The sequence below is a fragment of the Saccopteryx leptura genome, chromosome 1, assembly GCF_036850995.1.
Source record: "Saccopteryx leptura isolate mSacLep1 chromosome 1, mSacLep1_pri_phased_curated, whole genome shotgun sequence".
Classification (NCBI taxonomy): domain Eukaryota; kingdom Metazoa; phylum Chordata; class Mammalia; order Chiroptera; family Emballonuridae; genus Saccopteryx; species Saccopteryx leptura.
The window spans coordinates 375356185-375368423 of NC_089503.1; the positions used below are offsets into that span (position 1 = coordinate 375356185).

At 37.9% G+C, this 12239-nt stretch overlaps 1 protein-coding gene across 8 annotated transcripts in view; it reads left to right on the top strand.

The window, feature by feature from the left end:
- SUPT3H (SPT3 homolog, SAGA and STAGA complex component) overlaps positions 1 to 12239 on the top strand; it is a 437116-nt gene that overhangs the window by 353141 nt on the left and 71736 nt on the right. For all 8 annotated transcript variants that reach the window (XM_066359299.1, XM_066359295.1, XM_066359293.1 and 5 more), the window contains one exon: positions 4383 to 4493. In XM_066359299.1, the coding sequence (XP_066215396.1) occupies positions 4383 to 4493 (111 nt within the window). The remainder of the gene's footprint in view (positions 1 to 4382; positions 4494 to 12239) is intronic.

A 12239-nucleotide genomic window follows, 5' to 3' on the forward strand; every position in this document is an offset into this window, starting at 1 on the left:
CCGCAGCCAAGGCTCCATTGGAGCAAAGATGGCCCAGGAGCTGGGGATGGCTCTGTGGCCTCTGCCCCAGGCGCTAGTGTGGCTCTGGTCGCCCGGTCGCAACATGGCGACGCCCAGGATGGGCAGAGCATCGCCCCCTGGTGGGCAGAGCGTCGCCCCATGGTGGGCGTGCCGGGTGGATCCCGGTCGGGCGCATGCGGGAGTCTGTCTGACTGTCTCTCCCTGTTTCCAGCTTCAGAAAAATGAAAATAAATAAATAAATAAATAAATAAATAAATAAATAAAATAAAGCACACAACTAAAAAGAAGACAGGAAAAGGAAAACAAACACAAAAATAGAAGAACAAACAGAAAACAAAGATCAAAGTAGTTGACCTATCATCAACCATTTCAATAACTATGGAGTGGGGCCAAAATAAGTGTTCAGTTGTGAGTATGTTAAGCACAGAGTTTATTCTTGTATTATTATTTACTATTGTGTTATTTTCCATATGGAAAACTGTTAACCTACTTTTGCCACATTCTGTCCACAATGAGCCACTTAGTTCTTAAGAATACCACTTGAATTTTGACAAATATATGAACTTGTATTCTAAAACCCTCTCAGTTCAGAAAGTTTTCTCATGCCTCCTCTCAGCCAATTTTTGCCACCTTCCTCAAAAAGGGAACTACTGTTCTGATTTTTTCATAGATTAGTTTATAACATCATATTAAAGGAATATAGCATGTATACACTTCTGTGTGAAATTTCTTTTTACTGAAGATATTTTTTTGAAATTTATGTTTTTCAGTAGAAGTGTAATGTATTTTTATTGCTGAGTAGTACTCCCATGTATGAATATATCCATTTATTCATTCCCATTTTGGTGGACACCTAAAGCTGTTTCCAGTTTTTGAGATATTATGAATAAACCTTTCAAGAGCAGCACTGTACTAGTATTTGTGGAAAAATATTTTTTCTTATGGGTAAATAGCTAAGAAAGGAATTACTGGCTCACAGAGTAGATATGTGTTTGGTTTTTAAAGAAATAGCAAGACTTTTTCCAAAGTGGTTCTATCATGTTTACCTCCACTAGCAGTATATGAGAGTTCCAGGTGCTCCGTGCGCTCATCAACATTTGCTGTTGTCATTGTTTTTATTCTTAACCATTCTAACGGATTTTAATAGTAATTCATTATACCTTGAGTTTGCATTTCCCTGGTGACTAATGATGATGAGTGTTTTTACCATGTGCAAATTGGCTATTCATATATCTTCCCCAGGGAAGAATATCTTCAGATCCTTTACACAGTATTTTTGAGGATGTTGTCTTTTATTAGCAACTGTGGGAGTCCTTTATGTATTCTGTAAGACAATCCTGTGTCAAATACATGTTTTTCACATATTTTCCCTCAGTCTATGGCTTAATGCTGTATTTTGATGAGCAGAAGTTTTGAACTTCTGATGAAATCTGATTTATCCACTTTTTTCTTTTATGTTTATTGCAGTCTGTGTCCTATCTAAGAAATCTCTGGCTACTCCCAAGTCATGATGATGTTCTTCTGTGTTTTCTTCTGGAGGCCTTATAGCTTAACTTTTATACTTAGTTCTGTTGATCAACTCAGAGGAATTTTTGTGTATTGTGTGAATGAAGGCCAAGTTTATGGATATCTAGTTTATTGCATTTGTTGAAGATTCTTTTCTCCCATTGAATTGCTTTGGTAGCATTGTCAACAATCAGATGACCATCTGTCTATGTTGATTTATTTCTGGAATTTTAATTTGGTTTTATTGACTTGTCAGTCCTTTTGTCAGTATCTTTCTTGAGTACTGTAACTTTATGCTAAGTCTTAAAGTCAGGTAGTATATGTTCTCAAACTTTATTTCTCAGGATTAATATGGATTTGCTGTGTACTTTGCATGTATGTAAATTTAAAATCTACTTGTTAGTTTCTATCAAAAAGAATGCGAGAGAAAGGGAAAAGAGAAGCCTAGTGGAATTCTGAAAGGGATTAGATTGAATGCTTTTATCAGTTTGGGGATATTAATGTCTTAGCAATACCAAGTATTATAATCCGTGAGCATGGCATATCTCTCCACTTGCTTATGTTTATAAAATCTCTCTGTTCATCCTGAACTGTATTTTATCCAGTTAATACAGCCATTGTAGCTTTCACATGCTGTTTATATATGTTTTTCTATCCATTTCCTTTCATCATATCTGTATCTTTTAATTATAGTCTTTAATTCCATGATATTTAATGTACAGGGGTGAGCAAAAGTAGGTTTACAGTTGTGAGTACATGATGTGCGAGTTTATTCTTGTATTATTATTTATTAATTGTATTGTTCATTTGGATTACCACTGCAAACCTGTGTTTACCCCACTGTGTATTAGTCATACTCATATTTTGGAGCTGAATGGACTCAGAAGTGTCTTTACTTAGACATCTGATAATTGCATTTATTCTAATATATTTCAACGGAAACACGACGTGTTTGGAATAAGAATCAAGAAAGCACTCAATAAAAACCCTGTGCACTTTCAGCCCAGTGCCAAAGTGAGGGTTTAACCTGTGTTATTCTATAACTCGATCTGTGTTATTGTGGGCATAGCAGATATGTTATTTAGGGTATTGTTGGAATGAATTTGAGAAAGATACCCTAAAGTAAATTCCTATTTGGCTTATTTCAACTCTATTAAAATAGTAAAAACAACCAAGATTTATTTTGTTTTAAATTTTAAATCTAAAAGAGTGAGAGAAAATGACAAAGATGTTAAATCTTATTTAGGTTCAGCTTGGATAATTGGATGCTCTCGTTTTGTAGACATTTTTAAATTATTCTACTGGTTTGTCATAGGAAAAGCGTGCACAGGGTACTGAAAGTGCATTTTAGGACAGAAGGATGCACAGTGAGAAATGTCTCTCTTAACCGCTCCTCCAGTCATCATTTACCCTCCAAGCGTTCAGCTCTGTTACTGAATGTTGGTGTACCTTGTACTCTGTGCTTCACTGAGCATATAATAGTCAGCCTTTTGGTCGGTTGGTTTTGTTTTTTAACAAGTGCTAACAGTGCCACCCAACTGTATAGCTTGCATACCTTGCATTATCTCCCACATTATATCTTAAAGAGAGGACATGTATGGAGCTCAGTAGGAGTGTATATGCAACTGCCTCATTCTTTTTTGGCGGTTTCTGTTTCACTGAATAGATGTATTATAATTTATTTCAGTGTTTTCTAACTGTGGAAAATTTAGTTGGTCAATCCAGTGAATATCCTTATGTGTATTACTTTGTACCTGTATAATATATCTGTAGGATAAATTCTTATATGTGAAATTATATACTAGGTCAAAAATGGTTGTACTTTTTCATTTTGGTAAGATTTTGCCAAATTGCTATCCATAGAGGTTGTATTAATTATACCCCTATAAGGAATTATGTAAGTAGTAATTCTAATAATAATCAGAAAAACAATCTTTATTAAGTGACTCTGAATGATTTCTAGACTATAGTTGCAATAATATACAAGCTACTATTTCTTCCTCTTGATTCTTTAATGTTGATGATCTGACATCTGACGTCCACTGCACTATAAAACAATTAGAATTACATCCCAGTTTTATAGATGAGGAAACTGAAGTGCAGAGATAGCTGGTAACTGATAGGATATGGACCCAGGTAGTTGGACGCTAGAGCCTTCAACTGAACCGTGACACTACAAAGCCCCTACTGTGCTTTTAAAACATGGTTTTAATCATGGCCATTTCTTGAGTTGGTATCCATACCCTCATTACAAATAATATTTCTCTCTCTTGTGTCTTTTTGTACTTTACAATCAGCCTTTTACAGATGAAGCAGGTTAAAATGGAATGTTTTTATTATTTTTTTGCCCTGAGAACACCTAGAAATTAGTACCACATTAAAGTGATTTTTATGACAGTACCCTGTATTACAAATAAATATATAGCAATTTTATATATTTTTTTAAATTGATGCTCTTCCATTTATTTCAGAATTAAGCCCAACAATAAAGAAACATTCATAATAATAAATGTTTGAATTTTTTTCTAAATAGCTTCCTATGGTTCTTTGAGCAAGCCCACTGACACTTGGTGAGCGCGCAAGTGGCTCCATTCACCTGCACTTTGATGCCAGCCCAGGTGAAATGCTGTAGTGTAAAAACTGCTGTAGTGTAGGTTTGCTAGGCAGGGGTCATGTACAGGTCATCTTTGATTTGTTAATGGAATTTTTTTTAGATGTTGTATATGACAGCCGTGATGTGCATCTGAAGGGAAAAGACCATCCATTTTTATGAAAGTTTATTTTCATATTTTATACACTGTAGTTCTGTTGTGTGTTTTTGATTTAGTAACAATTTCTGTGTTTTTCTGTCGCAGAGCACTGCGGCCTGTGGTGTCGAGGCTCACAGCGATGCCATCCAGCCCTGCCACATCAGAGAGGCCATGCGACGCTACGGCCACAAGATTGGCCCCCTTTCCTCATTCACAGTACGTAATAACAGAGTTATAAAAAGTTATATTTATAATCTGAAAGAATCTTGATTTTCAAGTGGTCAAATGAAGAAGCAATGGAATTGTTGAGAGCAATTTGTGGTGACTATAATTTTGTTGTATAAAAGTGGCATAATTCTCTTGGGAAATAAAAGTTAGTCATTTTTGTCTCTTTTTGGAAGGACAATTTTTTTCTACAAAATATTATTTTCTTTCAATTACAAATTATACTTTTTTGTTGGAGCTTATATTTTCTGTTTTTCAAAGCTCTGGTTTATAAAACTTTTCTGTCAGATTATATGTATCTAAATATTGCTAGAAGCACTTTATATTTTAAAATTGGTTAGATTGGCAATACCACTTCTATCAGATGTCCTGCTCCTAAACAGACTTTGAGTTGGAAGAAGAAGAAATGATTCTTGACTGGCTTTGAAGTAGGCTGAAACGCAGACAGTCTTTCCCATCTTCAAATGGTTCGAAAGCTTATAATCAGGGTTTGTTGTTGTTGTTTTTAAATAGAGAATTAAAGACTATATTTCAATAGCCTAACAAAATTGCGTGTGTGTGTGAGTGCATGCGTGCGTGTGAATATTAAATGCTCATCTTGTGGCCATTCCTTAAAAAAATCTTTATTCATGTTACTAGAACTATCTCCAAGTCCTTTCTGTTGAGAAGAAATTGGTTTGACTTTTGGAAAGTAAGGTTTGATTTGTGACTGATAAACAACAGAATTTACCATTTGTTTCTTTTTTTAAATTCACTTCTGCTTTAATACACTAAAACAGACTGTGTATAACATTATCCAAGTATACACACCCTAAGTATACCATACATAGTTTATGTGAATTTTTATCTAATAAATATATAACCAATATGCTTTTTATTAAGTATTCTTTTTTTTTAAAGAGGTTTTATTTATTCAATGTAGAGAGTAGTGAGAGAGAGAGGGAGATAGTGGAGAGAGAGAGAGAGGCAGGGGGAGGAGCAGGAATCATCAACTCCCGTATGTGCCTTGACCAGGCAAGCCCAGGGTTTCAAACTGGCGACCTCAGCATTACAAGTCTATGTTTGATCCACTGTGCCACCACAGGCCAGGCCCAGTATGCTTTTAAAACTAGTGATGCACTTTTAAAATGCTTAATTTAAGTAGACATGGAAAACAGAACAAATAAGCCATGACCTAGAAGGTTCACTTAGCCACTGACAGAGCAGATGGGCAAAGTCAACAGCAAATGGTGAGAACTGCACCAGGGAGAGGCAGCAGTGGTGGCCACTCTTCAGAAAGGACCCACCTGGAAAGGTTTGCTTCATTACCTAGAGCTAGGAGAATTTTTCCAGTCTACAAGACTAAATATGCCTGTTCCACTGATCAGAAAGACACAGTTTTGTGGTGTGTGTGTGTGTGTGTGTGCGTACACATCTGCCTTTTTAAGTTAAAATCTCTTTAAAGTAGGGTAGGTTTGCAAACCATTGATGCCGACAGTGTGGCCACCCTGCCTCAGCTTTCACGTTCCTTCATCTGAGTGGAGGTGCCCCTGACGCGGGGGCATCGACGTCAGGTCCCGAATGCCCAGTTCCCGATGCCCGGCCCTGAGATGACACTCTGCGTGGCGCTGCAGACACTCGGTACCTAGGCGTCGAGCTGCAGCTCCTAAGAGGGAAGGAGGCATGTGGTTGACTCTGTAGTCACCAGAGATTAAGACCTAAATTTTCATATAGAAAAACTGAGCTAACTTACCTCCAATGTAGAATTTCCTTTGTCAATTAAAATGCCCATGAGCAACTACTTTATATTTATGGAACTTCAGAGATCTTGTCTTTGCAACCTGCAATTCAGAACTAGAATGCTTCTCCAATGTACATATAAATACAATATCTAATTTAGAGTATGTATAACTTGGTTCATATGTAGCCAATTATTTGAAATTGATTTGAGGAAGTAAAATAACCAATAGGTTACACAGAAACTGAATTCCAACATCAATCAATAAACCAATAAAATGCTTTTAGTGAGGCATCATAGATAGAAGTTGTGTCTATTATATAACTTCTGAAATAATTTTGTACAAAATCACATCATCATCAGTTTCAGCAATCCAATTCATTGTATAAAGAATTTTGAGTTCTTGGGAATTAGTTGAAATGATGGAAGAAACGAATGATTAGAGCCATGTCAGTTGGAAGAGAGGAAAAGGTATATACAAACTGCCTAGCTGCTGGAGTCGAGAGGAAAGGGGGCGGAGCATAAACATCAGTTGCCTGCCACTCATGTGAGTGTTGTGGAGGCGCTTGTAAGCCATCCCTCCCCACCCAACCAGTTGTAACAGTGCAAGCATACTCATTGTATTGCCCTTCAGCGTACTGTACTTCGCAGGATGTTATGTTTTTTTACAAATTGAAGGCAAGACCATCCCCCAGCAAGATTACATTTGGCTCTTTGTGACGCTCATTTATTGCGGTGGTCTGGAACCAAACCTGCAATAGCTTTGAGGTATGCCTGTACTGTTCTGGCATTTTGGTTTTAATTGGTGAGTTCTTTCTTTTATTTATTCCCATTTACTCTCAGTCCTATGCAGAAGATCAGAGAAAGTATCCTACCTAGAGGATTTAAGTAGAATAGTTTTTCTGAGGTTGTCATTGATTAGATTAAGTGGTGGAACCAAGGCGAGAATTCAGGCCTTCCAGCTCCCAGCTCCAAACTCTTTCTCCTGAAACATATGTTTTTGCAACTGTCCTCGCCCTTACATGCCTGATCTTCTGTATGCACATGCTAAAGACATTGAGAGAGTGAGAGATTTATTTTACTTCTTGCTTGTCTTTTATTTTTGCTAAGTAATTCTGAAAATCACTTCAGAGTCTGATTTGTAGGAGTTATTTTAGAATACTTATGCAATCTGTAATGTCCTAAGACTCAGGGGTCTCAAACTCGCGGCCGTGCGGCCCGCCCACCAATTTTGTGCGGCCCGCAGACTAATCAAACTTCGTGGATTAATCTGCGGGCCGCACAAAATTGGTGGGCAGGCCGCATGCGGCCCGTGGGCCGCGAGTTTGAGACCCCTGTCTAAGTGATGTTGATACTTGGCATCTGATATTGTCCTTTTACTCATAGTAGTTGATATCATGTGAGGTTATATTGTGTGGTGATTGACTTGATGTTATAGCCAAATGGCCAGAGTTCAGATCCTAGCTAAGCAGCCTTAAGGAAGTTTCCTAACCTCTCTATGGCTCAATTTCTTCATCTGTAAAATCAGTGTAATAATAGAATGTGTCTCATGGTAGAATTTAAGGAACACTATGAACTTGATAAGTGCTCAGGTCTCAGTAAGTTATATGAGTCATAGTAGAAGTAGCAGTAGTAAGCGTAGTACATTTTCTAGAAGGTATGAGATACGTATACCTTCTCAGGTTCTTCCCACCACCCACCACAGGCGCACGCACGCGCGCACACACAGACCTCGCTTTATAATCGCAGAAGACACTAAAAGCTGAATAATAATGTGATATTTTTGCAGGTGTTTATACCATTAAAATTTAAATACCATTTAAATATTATTGTTCCTGAGAATAAATATTCACTTTTACTTTGGGGATTAATATGGTCGAAGAATGTTAATGGGTTTTTTTTATCACCATTATTACCTTAAAAACCCAGTAACTGACTGTACATAGTTATCAATAGATTTTTGCATACTAGCTAGATTTTGTGCACTAGCTTATGCAAAAGAAATCTAAAGAACACACGGCATGGCCTCCAATTTATAAATTCAGTTTTTATGAGTTCATAATTTGTGTAAGTTAATTTAAAAAGTTTTTAGAGACTGATAACTTTATCAATGTTGGTAATAACTTTTAAAAAATAAATCATTACCAGCCTCATTTTCCTCATTTTTTAGAAATTTCTCATTTTACTATATTATGAAAATATAAAATTAATAAGGTAGAAAATTAAGAAAATACCAAAAAGTAAAGGAAAAACCTTACATTAAGAACCTCATCAGGCCTGACCAGGTGGTGGCGCAGTGGATAGAGCGTCGGACTGGGTGCGGAAGGACCCAGGTTCGAGACCCCGAGGTTGCCAGCTTGAGTGCGGGCTCATCTGGCTTGAGCAAAGAGCTCACCAGCTTGGACCCAAGGTCGCTGGCTCCAGCAGGGGGTTACTCGGTCTGCTGAAGGCCCACGGTCAAGGCACATGTGAGAAAGCAATCAATGAACAACTAAGAAGTCGCAAGGAGAAACTGATGATTGATGCTTCTCATCTCTCTCCGTTCCTGTCTGTCTGTCCCTATCTCTGCCTCTGTAAAAAAAAGAACCTCATCAGTACTCAAAATAAGGTGTAGCAAATGCTTCCAGTGAATTGTCCTATTAGAAAATTAATTGCTATTTAATTATTTGAAGAGTATTTTGCAGCCAAGAAATTCAAATGGTTTAGGTAATTGTTTTTTAAAAATAATATTTTTAGAATTTACTTATGCAAGTTTAGATGTAAAAGCATTTTGAAATTTTGTGAATGAAATAGATTTTTATAGTTAGATTTTGTTTTTTCTCTCAGAGAAAATACCCTGAGGAGTCACCCAGCCTATGGGTTGTCTTGTATAGAAGGTGGTGAGACCTCTGTTTTATCAGGTCCTTGTTGTTTACAAGCAGGGGGTGGTGCCATGGCTCCCTGCTCCCAGGCTCAATCCCAGCTGTCAATGGGAAGTGCTGTGGATGGCTGATATAAAACCAGGTCTATAATTCTAAAAGCCAGTGGAAGGAAACTGTGCCTCAGCCAGATGACATAATCCCATGTGTAATGCGTACATCTATTTTAGTTTCTCCTGAGTGACATTCGGAGTAGAGAAGTATGTTAACCCTCAGGCTTGCATGTCATCAGGTGGCTTTCTATTGATCTAAGATAACAAGACAGTAAAATTGCTCATTTAAGCATGGTTGCTAAACTAAACACCTTAAGTGGCTCCCTAGAAGTGAAGTGCTTCAGTGTCCACTAAGCTATCTTAAATTCTGAGACAGAGTCCTAGTGTTTTAAAGCTGGCTGAGACTTGAGAAAACCAGTTAGTCTCGGTCCGCAAGAAGCTTTGCCATGTTCCCATAGGCACCTTGCAGGGGAGGGACGGGGGCCCCAGAACCCAGCCTCCAACTCGGTTTGTGGCCCTCCCCCGCGGCCGCTCGCTCTGACGCGTGCTTCCCTGTTAGGTGGGATGCTCCACGGTGTTGGTCCTGCAGGTGTTTACAGTGGACAGATAGGGTCAGAAGTCGGAAATTTCCTTTAACAACTTCTCACATTCAACTTTTAAAAACAAAAGTAGTCGAGAGGAACAAGGGGGTGGGAGAGGGAGAGATATTCGGTGGGACACTTGAATCTATGTAAACATAATAAATTAAAATCAAACATTAAAAAAATAAAATAAAAACAAAAGTATCATAGCAGATTACTTTGACTATTTTGGTTTAAAATTTTGCATTCATGAGTAAATAATTCTTATGACATGATGGCATCAGATGTGTCTGTGTTTTATGTGTTCAATCTGAAAAATATAATGTCATAGAATATTAGAATACATTTTTAATGTAAATTCCAAGTAGAAATCGGGTAAGAATTCTTAAATACATGTTTTTACTAAAAGTAAAAATTTCCTCAATACACTTTTTGGAATTACTGAATCTATCAGATAAATTGGACTTAAGTACCTTTTTATAACTGTGGGCTACTGAGTCTCAGAAAAGAAAAATTAACATGTGACATTTATAAGAATAACCTTAGGTGAGTATTCTATAGAAAAAATATGAAACTTTTAGTTTAGCTGTTTTTAATTTTAAAATAGGGTGGGGGGTTGTGGTTAAAATTTTTATTCTGGGCCCTGGCCGGTTGGCTCAGTGGTAGAGCGTCGGCCTGGCATGCAGGAGTCCCAGGTTCGATTCCCGGCCAGGGCACACAGGAGAAGTGCCCATCTGCTTCTCCACCCCTCCCCCTCTCCTTCCTCTCTGTCTCTCTCTTCCCCTCCTGCAGCCGAGGCTCCATTGGAGCAAAGATGGCCCAGGCACTGAGGATGGCTCTGTGGCCTCTGCCTCAGGCGCTAGAATGGCTCTGGATGCAACAGAGCGATGCCCTAGAGGGGCAGAACATTGCCCCCTGGTGGGCATGCCGGGTGGATCCTGGTCGGGCACATGTGGGAGTCTGTCTGACTGCCTCCCTGTTTCCAGCTTCGGAAAAATGCAAAAAAAAAAAAAAAAGAAAAATTTTTATTCTGTCAAATTATATGAGATTGCAGTCTCATGTACATTTGAATATCAGAAATTTTACATGCTTCAATTTAACACAGCAGTCAATTTAGGATTAGTTAGGGAGGGATGTTTGAAATGTGTAAGTAAAGAATTTGGAAGGGCTTGAGAGAGATCTTTAGAATTTGAGATAAGTGTTGGTTGACAAAATAGTAACTTGCAGTATATAGTATTATACTTTCAAAGAAACTGTTCCCTGCATTGTTCTTTATTCGCACACCACAGCAAGATGAGTGTCATCCCCACCTATGGATAGGAAAGTCAGGTTCCGGAAGGATTAAGTCACAGGCTTCTGGTGGCCTAGCCAGTGCCAGTGCCCTGTCCGGACGGGAGCTGAGGACTGCGCGGGCCTCTGGGACCATCAGCTTCCCTGAATTCTCACGCGTCCCACTCACTGAACTCCCTCTTTGCAGACTGACCTCTGTTTTTAACTCTTGAAGTGATCTTATCCTGAAAATATGAGATAACATTTCCTAAACTATATTGTCTAGAAGACAAGTGTTCCAACGGGTATTAAAAGATGTTCCACAAGAAAAGGGCTTCTTTATTAAATATTTCAGGATATCTGTATGTTATGGCTAGACAGTCCACTCTTAAAATCTCATTCCGTAGGAAAGGGAAGGTATTTCAGAGTTATGGATGACAGTTGTAATATTACAACCATCACACTGTCCACTTTATTTCTATGTTTTATTTATTTACAAAGCATTTAGAAGTGTTGAGTCAAACATATATTAATAGAAGTATTTAATAATGTTCTACACAAGCTGCATTAATCGTGGAATTTTTTTGCTTAAAAGTTGTTTCATTAACAATATGCTCACATTTTAAAACTGATAATGTTTAGAGGGAATTAATATATGGATCTTGGCCCTGGCCTGGTGGCTCAGTGGATAAAGCATCATCCTGGCACACTGAGGTCATGGGATCAATCCCCAGTCAGGGCACATGTGGGAAGCAATCAGTGAGTGCACAACTAAATGGAACAACCAAGTGAAACAATGAGTTGATGCTTCTCTCTCTCCTCCTCTTCTTCTCCACCCCTTTCCCCTTCCCCTATTTCTCTCTCTCTCTCTCTCTCTCTCTCTCTCTCTCTCTCTCAAATCAATGGGAAAAATTAATATATATATATGGATTATTTTATCCAGCATAACTCTTGATGATTTTCTGAAAAATATTTTTAAGATGCTTAAAACATTATAAGCTACTCAAAGATGTGATAAAGAACATCTCAGTCACCTGCAGACCCTTCTACAAATATTTGCTTCAAGTTTCAGGGTCAAACTCATTGAATCCAAATTTGTAACCATCGTTACTGATACTGCTGTGGTAAAAATAGTGTCATGAGTCTGGGTTGCCAAACGGAGGTGGCACAATCATGTTATATTACAAAACTTTTTTGGTTTTTTTAATAGATTTTTTTTTAATTTAAGTATAGTGGTACACAATCTTTTATTTATTATA